This window comes from Alexandromys fortis, unplaced genomic scaffold (genome assembly GCF_014885135.2).
Source record: "Alexandromys fortis isolate MF-2015 unplaced genomic scaffold, M_Fortis_MF-2015_v1.1 scaffold_19, whole genome shotgun sequence".
NCBI lineage: Eukaryota > Metazoa > Chordata > Mammalia > Rodentia > Cricetidae > Alexandromys > Alexandromys fortis.
Window position 1 is genome coordinate 12,658,751 of NW_026067890.1, and position 16,525 is coordinate 12,675,275.

A 16,525-nucleotide genomic window follows, 5' to 3' on the forward strand; every position below is an offset into this window, starting at 1 on the left:
ATTTTGCCCATCACATTGTGTCTGTTTTACATTTTTGGAGACTCTCTCCCAAATTTACTTCGACTAAAATTTTAGTATGCCTTCTGTGTTCTCAATTTGCCTTTCTTAGACATTCTTTCTTAGATGATGAGCAAAATAGCTTTTAAAAAAAAAAATCTCTGAATACATTTCAAGATTTTTTTTTCTTTTCTATGTTTTTTATTTTGTTTTGTTATTTGCTTCCTAAATTATGTCCACAAGTCAGGAATTTTTCATTTGTCTATCCACAGAGGATTTAAGCTTTTATATTTAGAGATTTTATGTGCTCTGACTTTCTATTGTCTATTCATATTTTAAAAGGACATTGAGCTGATTATTGTTTTGTGTCTGCATGTATGCTGCCTGTACCTGTCTGTGTGTAGACACGCATGCCGTGGCACTTGTGTGGAGGTCAGAGGATGACACCGAGTGCTGTTCCTCACCTCCCACCTTATTTGAGACGAGGTCTCTCTATTATCCACTTCTGTGTATGCAGACTAGCTGAGGATCCCAGGATTCTTCTGTGTCCACCCCGCATTTTACCACAGAAGAATCGGGGTTACAGATGCACGCATGGCCACACATGGGTCCTAGGGATGCTAACTCAGGCCTTCATGCTTACGTGGCAAGTCCATTACCAGCTGAATCATCTCTCAAGCTCAAACTAATTATTCTTGGGGGCTAGGATGCCATCTCTACTGTAGGCTTTGGAAACACGCATCTCCTGTGAGCAGGTCTTAGGGGAGCCAGCCCACCTGCCTTGCATGTGCCGTAGCAAGGAAGGCTTTGCACTGGGGCCTCCACTGTGGAAGTCCTCGGCTGATCTCTTACTGTTTTAGTCTATTTTGGGGGAAACAAGCCATCTGGATTGCTGCCTGCTGTCACTGCCAGACTTCTGAGAGTTCTCTACAACGAGGCAAGGGCGATGAATGGGAACAAAGTAGAGGGTGGAGGTCCAGCTGGCACAGTCTGTACTCATGACTCGATCTATTCTCAGCTTCCTTTCGCATTGCTCTCTGCGCTCGTCATGTACATCGCGAGTGCAGGGCCTGTCTAGGGACAGGGAGACACGAGACCCTTGTCATTATCCGGCAGCATCTTTCCCTGTTCCTTTTGGGCCACTATTTCTCCTTTGGCCTTCCTCCCAGCATTCTATACTGCCTACAGCTCTCCCCATGCAAGTTCATCCCCATCACAGCTTCGTTTCTTCTACTGTTTCTGTTCTTCTACCGACGGCGTCTAAGGAGAAGGGATACAGCTGTGGATGCGCGGCCTGTCGCTTAGCTAGCTCTGGACTCTCTGTCGCCCAAAGGCCGTGCCTTTAGACTGTCACATATCAACCACACAATGAGAGCGGGATCTGAGAACGCTAGCAGTATCTCTGCTGAATAATTTCTACTATTCTTTTAAGTGTTTTGTCATAAAGCCTTACTTAAGATCTGATGGTGGCTGGGAAGGATCAGCTTTGGAGTCCAGCAGAAAGCGTGCCTGCTTTAACTTCTGCCTTTCAGACACAGTGACCACAGGGTAGCCCATCTGGTTAGTCCAGGTCTCCATAACTTCTCTCACTGGTAGGCTACTTGCCTGTTGTTGGAAACCAACGGAGAGCCGTTAGTTTAGACATAAGGGGAAAGTTAAAGATTAGTGATATTAAAATGTAAATCACTTTTAAGTTGGACAAGGGGATTGCCTTCCTTACCTCTTCCAGTGACTGCCAAAAGTCGGAAGTTTTTGCATTCTTGAACTGGAATTTTTTCAGATACTCCTGTAAAAGATGAGTGCTTTAGATCCCAGCCTTGTACCTCCGCAGCCTTGTCTGGACCTCCCCTCAACTACTCGTCCCTGCGTCCCTGGTAATGAGATGAGACACAAGAAACCACACAGTGTGGTTTTCTTGTAGGAGAACGTCATCAACAGACACTGCTATTTCAGTGTTGTGTGATTTCCTTATTATCAACCGCTCCTTCCATTTCTCAGCCGTGTGAAAGCTAGACACATCTTTAGCGCTTGAACTTTAGAAACGGCAGAGGCTAAATTTGTGCACTAAGGAAATGAATGTGTCTGTGGTCTTCTAACTGCGATAAAGATGGTCATGAGTGAGTGGGAGAAATTACTCACTGTGGAGAGTAAGTCTTTAATCTTCAAATATCTTTAAAATAGGAATCTTTTAAATGAAAGGCTGACCCTTTGTCAATTTTATCCATAAGACCCTTCTGTGTGAGGAGACATGGGATGGGCCCCCAGAGAACATTCCCAGTCTTTTCTCAATCCCATAATTGGTCGTTCCTGGGGTGTGGTCTTCCAGAGATCTGCCAGTGTTTGCGTTCTCTGTCCCCACGACTTTCCAGATCTGTGCTATCTAACACATGGGAATCTTACCTAGAAAGCAAACTTTGACTAGAGCTCCCAGCGCTTAACTTTGTATGTAACATTTTATCTCTAAATTGCTCTAGTGTTCCAGGAGGGTCTATATCTAGGACATATTATCTTCAGGATTCTTCTTTATTTTCGGACACGTAAGGATAAAATAAACTTAGAATCCCAGAAGGACTCCAGCATCCCTGACGTCGGTTTGGAATACTGCCCCCTGCGTTCTTTTGGTTCATTCACTTCTCAACACTACCACCAGAGGGCAGGCGAAGGAAGGCAGAAGTGTGCCTGTGTCTGGTCTTTCTTCCAGACTCAGAAGCTTAATATAATAGCAGCTATAACTATAGCTACAGGTTCATGCAGAATAGTGCCCTTCGAAAACCATCTTGGAGGGCCTCATTTGTTCAGTGGATGTTTTGTTATTGTTTTTCGTTTATTTTTTGAGACAGAATTTCCCTGTGGAGTAGAGGCTGGCCTTGACCTTGTGTCTAACCCTCCTGCTAAATGCATTTTTTGGATACTTACAAGATCTTGAGCTGAGAAATAGGCAAGCCATCTTGGAACTGGATATGAACTTAAATATTACTTACTACAATGCTCCCGTTTTTTTAGGTGAAAGAAATGGCCCTGGCTGAATGTCTGTGCCCTTGGAGGAAGAGAGACGCCCCTGAGACTCGTGGGCAAGAATCTGAGTGCTGGATCACTGTGGGTGGATTCATCGGGTTGTTAGGGTTTTTTCTTTACTTCAGTTTATTGTTTCTCATGAAGTAGAAGCCGAACTGAAATTTGCAGAAACACTGCTAAAAGGTGCCGCTTTTGTTTTGTCTAGGTCAGAGTTCCCTAATAGTCTATACTAAGAATTTCTCTCCTTTCCATTATCACAGTCTCATATTTCTGGTCTAAATCACATGACAACCTGGGCCTTGGTCCCCTTGCTAGTTGGTTGGTACTAGTGAGCACAAAAGAAAACTGAATGGTGCATGTTGTTAGTGTCCTAGGGAAAAAAAAGGCCTCCCCAGCTCAGCTGATCTTCTTTTCCAGGGATAATACTAATTCATTACAGTGGAACAAGAAAAGATGGATACATGTTTCATGATTATATTTTGCTGTTAATGTCCAACCATGTATTGTACTTTTAAAATGCGTAATTGCAGCCACGGGTCTTCCAGTTAATGGCAGCATCATTTTGCTGTGTGACATTGTACTTCGTGGGGAGAACACACACGCAAATAGACTATTAGTCTACTCAGATTCTGCACTGGCCACCTTTTCTAATAGACAACCAGTCTTGGCAGAAAGCTAGAATCTGTAAAAGAAAGTCCTTGAACTCCAGTTTCCCCCAGACCATGGATGTTGGGGCAACGGCCACAGAGTGAGGACGAGCAGCCCAAGAGGGATTCTGGTGAGAGCTTCAATGTCCCGGATAATCTGAGAGCTTCGCTGATATCTGAAAACATCAGTTTGGGTTTGGGGTTTCCTTTTCCTGTGAATTCACTCCACGGCACTATAATTGTACGGAACGTGTTGCCTATTATCCATTGTTCTGGGATAAATCTTTAGGATCATCATGATTAGAGGCTGTTATAGAGCTATATTAGTCCCAGGTGAGACTTTTAAAACTAGCGACTACAGGTCAGGCAGGTTACAGAGGAGTGAGCATTTATTGAATGATTAGCGCAGGTGTTTATTTTAAGGGCTTTTTTGATAGTTCCCTACAAAACTTGACACAAAGGACCATTTAATTTAAAGTATTAAGAATGTGTTAGTTTAAGTGGCAAATTAAGATGAAATCTTTGCAAATAGAATTGTAACAGTCTTTGAAAGCAAGTTTTCTTTCTTTCTTTTTTTCTTTCTTTTAAAAAAGATTTTTTGTTGTTCTTTATGTTGAGGGTGGCACTCCATAGCCCTGGATAGCCTAGAACTCACTATGTAGATCAGGCTGGCCTCGAACTCACAGATACACTTGTCTTTGCCTCCCAAATACTGGGATTAAAGGTGGACCCCACTGCACCTGGCTTCTTTTAAATTTCTAGTGCGACACTATATTAACAAACTGCATACTATAGATATCCACTCAGCAAAATCTCCTGGATCACCAAATACGTGAAGAATTCTATAGGCCTGAGGACATAAGAGACAGGGCCGCCATGAAGATGGTCACAGTAGGGACGCGGTGACCATGGGGTTGGAAGCTCAAGGCAAGTCATACAAGCACACAGCCCCTCCCTTTGTGCCATATGTCCTCACGGGACGGTTTTTTTAATGATCAAATTGTCCTTATGTGCACCCTAAATATTTCCTAAATCCTACTCTAGTCTTGTTTTGGTAGGCACAGAGGCATTTTATGACTGCTCCCCCAAAGAGACTTCCTTTTGGGATATCATAGAGACAGATCAATGCCATTCACAGAGACAAAGTCACACGGGGAGCTACTGGGGTAGTGGTGGCATTGTCCTGTAGTGGCATGATCCTGGGAAACAAATGACAAAGAACTGGTAGTCAGTGTGGAAACTGTCTCTCTCGTGTTCTGTGGGCCGCAATCCACCAGCAACAGCTGTATCAAGTTCCCAGGTTAGCACAACAGGAGGTTCTGTTTCTAGGTTGAAATGGGCCCCACCAGACGATGGGGCAGTTAGAAGGACGTATTGTAGTGACTTCAATAAAGGTCAGGAGACACTAAGCCCGAGATCATTGACATAGGGTCTTCTAGAAGAACAAAAATGAACTGGAACGTCCAGTGTAGTGCCATGCTAACACAGGATGTGTGCAGAACATCAGAAAAAATTTCTTGTTTACCTTCCCATAGGGAGCAAGATCTCCTTATTCACTGACTTCATGAGAATATGACTATTCATGTCAATAATTTCCCAAATCAATATTAAGGAAAAGACCTTATATTCTCTTCATAGGAAGACTAGTAGAGACAGATTTAAGTGTCCATGCCATGCTTCCATGAAGCCAATCATGCCCCTATTCCCCAAATTCATACATGATGGCCTCAGAGCATCTGGAGGGCATCTGGTTGGTATGAGATAATGAGGGTTTGACCTCACAGTGAGATTCATGTTCTTACAGAAGATACAGGACTGCTTGTTACCTATGACATATGAGGACACAGCGGGGCTGTCTACAGAACAAAAACATCCTCACCAGCAACCGAAACAACAGCACTGTCACCCTGGACTCCATTACCTCCAAGGCTGTAGGAAAGTACATGTCTGTTGTTTAAGGCACCTGGTCTACCCTGTTTTTCCATGGCAGCCCACTTGCAGACAGCGTGTGTAAAGAGTAAAGTCTCTCTAAGCAGTGCGCTTGACCGACTCCATGACATTTCTGGTCAGTGATCATTACCGAGCCCTAACTTGATGTGAAGTCACCGTTGTCTCTTACTTATCTGCCCAAGTGAGGGAAGGAAAGAAAGCAGTTAACCCTAATTACCCGTGATTGCCAGCTGCGTATCAGTATGGTTTTACTTCTGCTACCACTGAGAAACCGTACCTGACACCCTTTTTGAAATTTCTCCGGGGTGATCCAGTCTTCAAGCATTCTCAGAATAGAAGCTCCCTAGGATGAGAAAAGGGTATCGATTAAAGTCGGCACATTTCGTGATTATATCCGAGGGTTTCTTGAAGAGCATTCTGATGAATTACATAGTTATAGTACTGTAATTTCGGGCAAACAAACAAAAACCCCAACACTTGACATCCTTCTGTGTGTGTGCTTCTAAATAACCAAGTGATAAAGAGATCAAATAGGCCCTGATACCCGTGACTCAAGACCCAAATGGTTATTGCACTTCCCCAAGTGGGCCGACAGGTGGCGCTTTGTTAATGAGAGAAAAGAAATGGTCCCCACCGCAATTCTTAGGCGAAGCACTAATTTCAAGGTAAAATTATGGCAGATTATTAAATCTACCCCCACATAGGAGACAATAAGTATATTTAACAGAAGGAAGTACAGAGGGAAAATAACGTATTAAATAGTATGGATAGATACAAAATGTAGCCACAAAACCTTTCTCATCAAAAGCAGTTTGCTTCATTTGGTTTTATAGATCTCAGGAATTTGAGGAATGTCCTGATTTCCAGATTCTTCCATGTGGGTTAATACTAAGGCACACTACGTCTAAGATTTTAAGATAAGTTTTCAAATAATGTACTCGAAAAATATTACTTCCCACTTAACTTGCTAGTTATTACTACATTTTCCAATTATTTTAAACTGCATTTGGACACGGCAAGAATAAGGCTTGGAAACATATTTATTTCTGACAATATTTTAGGCTCTGGAGTACGCAGGACTTAGAGAATTGAGCCCGAGTCTTCTTTGTGAGTTAACTGTGACAGAGAATCATTTAAAAGAAGACTGGAAAGACGTTGTGGGAACAATATGTACAAAAAGTTAAAAAATTATGGCACCAAGATCAAATAATCACTGTTTCTCACTTAAGCTGGTTTGATACATATTCATTTTAATAATGATAAGTAAACACAACTCTGTCAGGGTTCATCCAAGATAACAGCAGCACGGATATAGGCCGATCCAGGAGGAACTGAGCTAGGAAGTTACCCAAGTAAAGATATCAATTATATTATGTTTTTACACGTCTGAAATATGTGTGGAGGAGACACTGTGGGCGGTATTGTGAGAAAATGTCACAAAAGGCTTGGGCGGCCCGTTCTCAGCTAGAGCTCCTCAAGTTTCAGGGCTAAAAACTGCCTTGTCTAGCAGACACAAACACAGTTATCTTCGACTCTCTCTCTCTCTCTCTCTCTCTCTCTCTCTCTCTCTCTCTCTCTCTCACACACACACACACACACACACACACACACACACACACAGTAGAGTATCTGCTCTGAACATTAAAGTGCTCTCCTGTTGAAAGTGCCCATGTAGATGGGTTTCCTCACAGCAGAAAAGTAAGATCTATCATCTTTCAGAAAAATCAAGAACGGGCTGGTGGGATGGCTGAGGGGGGGAAGGGTGCTTGCGGCCAAACCTGACAACCTGAGTTCAATTCTCCATATCCCTGCCCTGCTCTCCACGTTTGCATATATGGCCCCTCCACCACAGAATAAATTTTAAAAATTAAAGAAAGCAATTAAATTGGATGCTTAAGGGATAATTGCTTACTTATCAGAATGAAAGTCATTTTAAACAAAGATGGGGAAAAGGACAGAAATTTGTTCCCGTGTCATCAATTCCTTCGCCTGCAAAATATCAACTATTTACCATTCAGTCCTGACTAGTTCTCCATTCTTTTCCAGAGCTCACAGCAGAATCAAACCATTTCTTAAAAACAAGTTGTTGGACATGTACTGAACGTCAGTAAATAGGGACATGTTCAAAAGCAACGCCGCGCACCTCCTACCTTGCTGTAGGAGATTCCATCAAACACAGACGTTATTTCAGCGGGAGTTGACACTGTGACAACCACTGGATGCGAGGACATCAAGGAGTCGTCTTCCTGCACCGGCAACACGTCCTCAATCAGCACCTGACTGAGCTGGAACGACAGAAAGCAAAGGAGGGCAGCACGTCCTTCGGATTGCGTCCCACTTTACACCATCGCGTGTCATCAATGTGGGGGAGAGAAAAGAAAACGACCCCAATCGTGCAATGTGGTCTCTGGGTCTTCAGACGAATCCCCTCCCAGCAGCTGCTCCACGCTGGTTCGGTCGTCTAGCTAGACCGCTTTTGACTCCTGTATGACAGACCCAGCAATATCTACTCCTCCTGCTGCTACGCTGCCCTTGAAACTGGACCACACTCTCTGAGTTTTCTGTCTGTGTAACGGGAATGATGTCAACGCACAGGGTGGTTGTGAAAATTCAGAGGCGGAGAGTTGACTGGCCACAGTCGCTTTCTCTTACTTGGCATTGGAATATGGAAAACTCCTAACTAACCACAGGAAATCCCAACTCGTTCTAAGGTTCCAGTGATCAGTATGATTTAGTCTTGGTTTTTTCTCAGCCAAGTCAAGCGGGTATGGTCCTGCAGTATGGTTAACCTTCCAGGTTGAGAACACAGCCTCTCTATCTTCTTGATACATCACTTAAACAAGCTCGCTGACTCACTAGCAGTCCGAGCTCCTTCTCTCTGGACTCCTGCACAAAATTCAGACTCCAGTTCAAGGGCAGCAGTGCCTGACACAGTGCCTGGAACTCAGGGGAAGCCAACAAAGTGGTTATCATTGCTATTTTGATTAATATGGAGTAAGATTCTGAAAAACCACTCCATTAAACTAGTACTAATTTTTTAAAGATCAAAAGTTTTATTCCTTCTATTAATTTAAAATATTTCTGAAAGGGGAACTTGTGTATAAAATTATGACATTTGAGTGTTAGTATGTTATAATTTCATACAAGTGTTTGATATAGGTAGAACGCCAAGGTATTTTAGAAGGAAAAAATAAAAGACAAAAAGAGTAGAGGAGAAGAGGCGGAGCAAGAAATATTCCAGACCAGAAATGCCTAAAGCACACTCCCTAATTTACTTTGAAAAATAGAAAAACTGATTTGCAAAAATTGTTTCTCAGCAATCCAGTCGGGAAAAACATATATATATATTGTAATGGCTGCTGTGTACCGCAGGAGTCAATTTCTCCCAGGAATGTGGCCACGGAAAGCTACCCAAGCTCCAGCAGCTCGTCCTACACCAACGTGTTGTTTTGTTTAATTTACTTTAGTTTCATTTTGTTTCTTAAAGGACATAAAATTGTGATGGGGAAGTGGGGGCAGGGGATAGAGGAGGAGACAGAAGGCAGAGAACCCAGGTAGAAAAAAAAATTTACTTTTTAAAGATGAAAGGAAAAACAGTTACAGACTGTTGAGCCCCAAGAAAGTTAAACTTCTGTTGGATGGTGTTTTTCTTAATTTTAAAATTTGCCTTTAGTAGACTTTTACGCTACTTAGGATACACTAAAGTTTAGGAGTCATTTAAGAATACATTCAGGGTCGGGCAATGGTAGCGCACGCCTTTAATCCCAGCACTCGGGAGGCAGAGGCAGGCGGATCTCTGTGAGTTCAAGACCAACCTGGTCTACAAGAGCTAGTTCCAGGACAGGCTCCAAAGCCACAGAGAAACCCTGTCTCAAAAAACCAAAAAAAAAAAAAAAAAAATCAGAAGTCAGAAGTCAGAAAAAGATTTTTAAAATAACCTTCAAGTTAAGTCGTCCTGTTTATTCTTTATCAGATTCACATAGAAGGCTAACCCCCTTTGAATACACTTTATTGTTCATCTTTACAACAACCCAGCGAGGTAGTTCTTTCTGTCTTCTCTTTACAAACGATACAGACAAGGTAAATAATAATTAAACGTTACTCACTGTTAAGAACAGTTGTTCCAGTAGAGGGCAGTATTCTACATATTTTACAGCTATCTACCGCTATACAGAGCTAGGGATACACATCTCCAGCGTGTACATACATGCATACATACCATACAGTCACAGAAGAATGCTCACATGATCTAAAGACAGACAAGAAAGCCTAACTTTCCTAAAGAAAATTCTGTAGCATTTCTGGAAACTTTTATCCCAGGTCCCTCGCGGGCACACTGTGTGACTATTCACTAAGCAAGCACACAGTGTGGGAACTAGGAAGCTTACTTGACACAGAACATCGCTCTCATTGGATGTTAAAGGGAGGCCTGACTCAGAGGTGTCACCTTGTTCATGACCACGTGTCCTGCTGTGCAGCTAAGAGACGATGCGTTAGGATTTGACCTGGAATCTGACTGCTAAGTAGATCCTTCATCTCTTTACCACGTTCCAGCAACCTGCTTGGGGCTAGTAGCTAATGGAATAATATCACTTCTGAGGGCAGCACTATATTTGCTGCTTGAAAGGCGGGCATTTTCTACTCTTTCTTCCCCCACACCCCTCCCTTCCCAACAGGTGTCTGTCTATGACTCCCAACTGGCTCAATGACTGGATAAAGGCTCCTGGCAAAGAACAGCTCAGGGGAAGCCACCGGCCCCACCCTATCCTCCCCACGAACACCCGTGACCGCCATCGCCCTTGACCTGACCCAAGACCGCCGTCAAAGGCTTCAGTCCCAGTTTCCACTAAGAAAATATATTCAAGAGAGTTTGTGTTTAAGACTCACCATTTCCCAGTCTTTCTCTGCATGGTTCACTCCCAAGAACTCGAAGAAAGAAGCAAATCCTTCATTTAGCCACAAGTCATCCCACCAGTCCATGGTCACAATGTTTCCAAACCACTGAAGTGAGAAGCAAGGAGGAAGTAGTCAGATGTTTATCCTCGTGGCAGAAAGATGCATAGGAAGCTTTGGAGCATGGATTTGTAGCTGCTGTAGAAGTGGCCAGCACTGAACCTAACATATGCTTCACACTTTATCTCGATCTGAGAATGTTAAACTCTCCAGTTCATTCCCATATTTTAAGGAATATAAAATGTTATAGGACAGTCTCTTGTGTGTTGATCAAAGGCAAAGCCGTCTAAAGCAGTGGTTCTCAACCTTCCTAAGGCTGCGACCCTTTAATGCAGTTCCTCACGTGGTGGTGATGCCCAAGTGTGAAACTGTTTTCATAATTTCATAATTATGAAATTGCAATTTTTCTTCTGTTAAAATTCTGATGTAAATGTCTGTGTTTTCTGATGGTCTTAGGTGACCCATGTAAAAGGGTCATTCGGTGCCCCCTCCCAAGGGTTGCAAGCCACAGGTTGAGAAACACTAGAAAGTTTCTGTACAGATCAAGGTTAGTGAAGGCTGATTGGTTTCCAGACAGCATCTTCTGAGCTGCCCCTTCCCGCTTCTCTATTCAATCACACTTTGTATTACTGCTATGTAATACAAAGGCCAGTTTTAAAAGACAGTAGACTTGCTGCAGGCCCCTACCTGGTGTACAAGTTCATGGGCAATCACACTGGCCACTCTTTGTTGGTTGGATGAGGCTGATTCGTTGGGGTCAAACAGCAGGTTTGTTTCCCGGTAAGTGATCAGTCCCCAGTTTTCCATGGCACCGGTGCCAAAATCTGGAATAGCGATTTTATCTGTGGAAAAAAGACAGCCCAGTGAGAAACGGATTTTTTCCATTTGTGCACGCGTTTCTTACCAAATTAAGTTATTTCGATGACTTTTTTGAGGCTAAAAGTAATTTCTCAGAGTGAGAAACAGGAATCATTTGCGCAAACATTTTGGTCCTAATGCACTTGGCATTCCCATGGATCAGTTCCTGTAGGCTCCAAACTTCAATGGGTCATCCCCTCCCCCCTTTTTTGCTTAATGGTTACATGACTCCCCCCCTCCCAAAGCCCATATAATTTTATGTCTTTCTTCTCTGCACAGTGCTTCATTTTTATTAGGTGTCCCCATCCTCCATTTATCACCTCGGTTATAAACAGTACCTGTTTGGGAGGTGTACTGTTAGGAAGAACAAAGTCTTTCCATGAGAACTGAGAAAGACAGACCTTGTGAGTTCATGAAAACAGCTCACATGTCAAGGCCATAGACTTAGAAAGCCCACTACCTCCAAGGCTGTACAATTTGAGGACAGTGACTCTCCATCCATCTAGTGTCGCTTCCCCTTGCCATCCCTAAATTTTCCTCCAGTTCTAAAATGTTGCATGCTACATGAATTTTTATCTTTTGTGTCCTCTGGATTTTAGACAGAGCCATCCAAAAAGAGGATGCAGTGTTGGGTACTTCTACATTAAATTGAAAAATTAAATAGAAAAATGTTGGTTAGTGGGAAATAGAGCTTCTCTAGATAATGAACTATAATCTGAATGCATTTTTTATTACTACTATAATTTAAATGAGGGGCAAAATCCGAAAAAGTTAAATTACTTTTAGCATGTGAGAAAAGGGCCTTTCTGGTTAAAATAAAATTTCTTAAAGACTTTTATAAAGGAATAAAAAGTATATATCTTCAGTAGAAATCAACTTAACAGCGATTTTCTTGCCGTGCTGTGATTATGGCATAAGAATATCACTAAAGATTGAGAAAGTATTTTTTCACATGTTGGAAAGTATAATTTACACAAATCCTTGTGCAAATGAAAGTAATCTCTTCTCTGGTGACTACAGACATTATAATTAATTGACATCAACTTGATTACCCTTTGATATAAATGAGGACACCATTTCCAAAGACCTCTATTACCCAGCTAATTCTGAGAGTGTTGAAGATACAGAGAAAAATATACGGTGAGAAAAGAGAAGAGGAGGAGAAAGGAGGAAATTGGTGTGGATTCTGCATCTCGGGTCATCCTGATCACTACAAGTGAGAAGAAGATGAGAAGACCCAGGGATCTGGGTTTCCCGTTCTTTCAAAGTTTCCCTTCTGACTATGGAAAAATAAATAAATAAGTAAATAACTTACTTATCTTTCTGTCTCCTCTAACAATTGCTAAGCAGCACAAAAGGCCATTGAGGAGAAACTGAGGCATGCACACACTCAGGGCAATAGAACCTTTCTTTTGCTTTCTACAGGGTTTATTATGGCGGTAGGAGCTGGATAGGGAAGTGGGTTCTTGGTTGGTTCAAGTAACACCTTCCTTACAAGTTCTTCAAGGGACTCAGAGTTTTACTCAAAGCAGCCACATAAGCTTGTTAATAAAGTGCTTCTGCTCTTGATGGAGGCTCCATCATTTGGACTACGGTCCTTCTGTGCTTCACAGAAAACAAGCCTTTCTCCGTATTAGAGGGAAGAACACTCTGGAAATGGAACACTGATGCTTCTCCCAGACTTGTCTTCCCTCTAATATGGAGGCTGCAAAGCAAAGATGATATCTTCATCATATGAAAGTAGAGAAGGCCTAGAAATTTTAGAGGAACCTAGAATGGATCTTTGGGCTTGTGGTAAACGTCAGACCTGTAGCACCTGTAAAAAGACTCAGGAATGATCAGTAATCAATGGTAATCTAGTTAAACAGTCTAGGTTAACTCAGGTAAAATAAACAAAAACAAAGGCAGCTTGAAAGGAGGAGATAAAAGCATTTTCTCACCCAGTTTAGGAAGCGAATAGTCCATAGCAAAGTAGTCTTCAAAATAATCAAACACAATTTTAGTTATGTTCGCAGCATACTCCGCAGTTTGAGCTTGCTCCGGCTGGACATAAATACTGAGCTGGTAAACAAAAGACAAACATTCAGGGAGGTGAATCTTCATTGACTACACATTTCCCCTTTGGGATAGTCCACTGTTTTGTTAAATGACTGTAGTCATGTTTCTATTTTACTCCCTGAACCTTAAATATGATGGATGACCTAAACTTTTCCCAAGACGGAGTGAGTAAGCTTCGTCAATTTTCTGAGTTATAAGGATATTGTTTTATGCCTCTATGACCTAATTTACGAATTGAACTGAGAACTGAGTGCAGACATTTTTTTCCCAATTCTAATCATGCAGGACTTTATTAAGAAAGGTTAAGTAAGAATCCTTCTAAGCAGAAGAACAGACGCTCAGGAACCTTCTGGTTGCTTAGTAGTTTTCCGTGAGTGACAGAGAAACAGCGCTTCAGCTGGCAGTCTGTCTGCTCCCTCAGCAGGAAAGTCAAATGAAATGCGCGTGCGCTAACCCGGAGACCTGACCCAAAGCCCTCGGGCAAAGACCGATGCCGTCATTGTAGTAAGTTCAAGACCGTTGACCCAGCGAGACCAGATGATTCAAGATTAGAAAAACACAAGAGAGGGAGATGAAACCTACGCATTTCCTGTTCCCACCGCATCACTGTTAAGTGATGTTCATTTGGACACGCGCATCCGAGCCCATTTCTTAGAAGAGAGCTCTGGAGGGCTACCACAGCCTAAAGGACAAATGATGAGAGAACGTCCCTTACGTGGAGTTCTCACCTCTTATGCATAAATAGAAATGAACTCCCACCACAGTCAGTGACCCCCCCCTTCAACATTCCTTAAGGCTTTTAGTTTTTACTTGTCAGAGAGAGGAGATAATCCATTCTTACTACCTTCCCCTGTCCTCTTGGTAAGCTATGGCATGCCTGCTCCAAGCAATGACTGAACCTAGGAATCCAGCTGGTAGCCACTGACTGGACAGAACAACAGAACTAATGATCGTCCTCTTTCCAGTTCACACGCTTGCTCTCAGGGAACCTTTTAATGGTTAAATATGAAGCTTATAAATTTTATCGGTAAATGGAAGGATTCAAGAGCCTAACTGTTACGTATCTATTTATTTTCTAAAGTAGAGTATCTTCTCAGAGGAAATTAAATTCCTGATACATACCACTACTTCGGAGGACTAGCCCTACCTCAAAATACACAGTATGGACTTTCAAAATTTTTAAATTGATTCTTTGGCTCTGCCATTATTCTAGTTGCTTTTCTCTTATCATACTGGACCCTCTTATAAAGCAGGCTTAATATTTTAATGCCTCATCTGTTTTATTTGCTGTGTGTGAGTGTTTTGATTGCACGAATGAGAGGCTTGGCATGGCCTGTGTACCGTGTGCATGCCACGTGTACCCGAGGAGGCCAGAAGGAAATGTCAGATTCCCTAAAGACAGGAGGTGGTGGTGAGCATCGAATGTCGGTCCTCCAGGGCAACAAGTGCACTCAGGCGGTGGTGGCGCACACCTTTAATCCCAGCACTTGGGAGGCAGCGGTGGGTGGATCTCTGTGAACTCAAGACCAGCCTGGTCTACAGAGTGAGTTCCAGGAGAGCCAGGGCTGCACAAAGAAACCCTGTCTTGGAAAGAGAGAGAAACAAGTGCTCATAACCACTGTGCCGGCCCTCAGCCCCATAAGTAAGTGTTTAGATTTTATGTCTTTCCGGTGTCTCCAGCAACTTGAGGGGGGAGACCTAAGCTCCGGAGGGTTGCTATCTAGTTGATCGCTGTCCCTCACTTCACGTGTCTCTTTGTTAGACTTGATCATCATGACTGACCAACTTTTCCTAGAACAGCTTAATGGATCTTTTTTTTTAATATTTATTTATTTATTATGTATACAATGTTCTGTCTCTGTGTATGCCTGAAGGTCAAAAGAGGGCGCCAGACCTCCTTACAGGTGGTTGTGAGTCACCATGTGGTTGCTGGGAATTGAACTCAGGACCTTTGGAAGAGCAGGCAATGCTCTTAACCACTGAGCCATCTCTCCAGCCCAGCTTAATGGATCTTTATACCATTTTCTCCCTCAGTGCCTATTTATGTCTCCAAACCTTAAGCTTTCACAAACCTCCTCAGTGTTTACCTACGAGCGTCACCGCGGGAGATGCTCTCGGGCCTTCTCCTGCAAGGAGCTTGTCACGCTTCATGTCAGTCCTGTGAATTTTGCACTACTGCTAATAGAATGTCGTACTTTATGTAACTGCTGAGTATTTTACTGAGAGTCTTACACAGATCATGTTCCCACAACCTCTTAACCACAATTAGAAAATCCACAGAGTTCTGAAAATCAAAACATTATCTGTCTGAGCTAATTTGGTACTATTACCTGACCTGAACTGATAAGGGATAGATGGATTTTCATATCTTCTCTTTTCCCCATTTATATTATAAATGTATATATATGGAAAATACATAGATTTATATATAGCACATGTATAGGTAGAGATAATTAAACTATGCACACACACATATGCACACACACACATACACACACTTAATTATCAAGTCCCATGAAATGTATCAGTATTTGAAAATCAAGCCTTATGCACATCCTAACACAAGTGATTTCCAGCATAAACCAGCTCCAGAGATATAGACATTTCCTTAAAATCCGAGAGTTCAAAGGAGATTTAGAAGTAAAAATGTGAAAGCTGGCAAGTGAAGAGAAGCGTGCAGTGGCTCCACTGAGAATAGCTTCCCCAAGCTCACGTTTGAATACGTGGTCCTCTGTGGAACCCTTTGGAAACCAGCAGGAGTGTGGCCTTGTTGGAGGGCGTGTATCACTGGGTGTGGGCTTTTTCACACGCCTCCTGCCGCCCCCACTGTTCTCTCCGCCTCGCACTTGTGGCTGGAGATGTGAGATTTCAGCTGCTCCACCCACTCAGCTTCATTAGGAAGACAATGAAATGCTGAGGCTTGTATGCATTAAACACACACACATATATATGTGAATTCACTAACACAAGCACAAAACAGGTCATAAAATAGGAAACAGAAAATGAGAGCTGCTGAAGTCGTAAGAAAAGGCTGTGGATTAGTCAAT

At 42.6% G+C, this 16,525-nt stretch overlaps 1 protein-coding gene across 1 annotated transcript in view; it reads right to left on the reverse strand.

Annotated features, from left to right (window-relative positions):
* The window catches only part of Enpep (glutamyl aminopeptidase), a 63,455-nt gene that overhangs the window by 29,106 nt on the left and 17,824 nt on the right, over positions 1-16,525 (reverse strand). The window contains exons 4-10 of the mRNA XM_050135879.1: positions 13,361-13,481; positions 11,250-11,404; positions 10,497-10,610; positions 7,760-7,894; positions 5,887-5,952; positions 1,718-1,783; positions 1,451-1,602 (exon numbers count right to left, since the gene is read on the reverse strand). Coding sequence (XP_049991836.1) covers positions 1,451-1,602; positions 1,718-1,783; positions 5,887-5,952; positions 7,760-7,894; positions 10,497-10,610; positions 11,250-11,404; positions 13,361-13,481 — 809 coding nt within the window. The remainder of the gene's footprint in view (positions 1-1,450; positions 1,603-1,717; positions 1,784-5,886; positions 5,953-7,759; positions 7,895-10,496; positions 10,611-11,249; positions 11,405-13,360; positions 13,482-16,525) is intronic.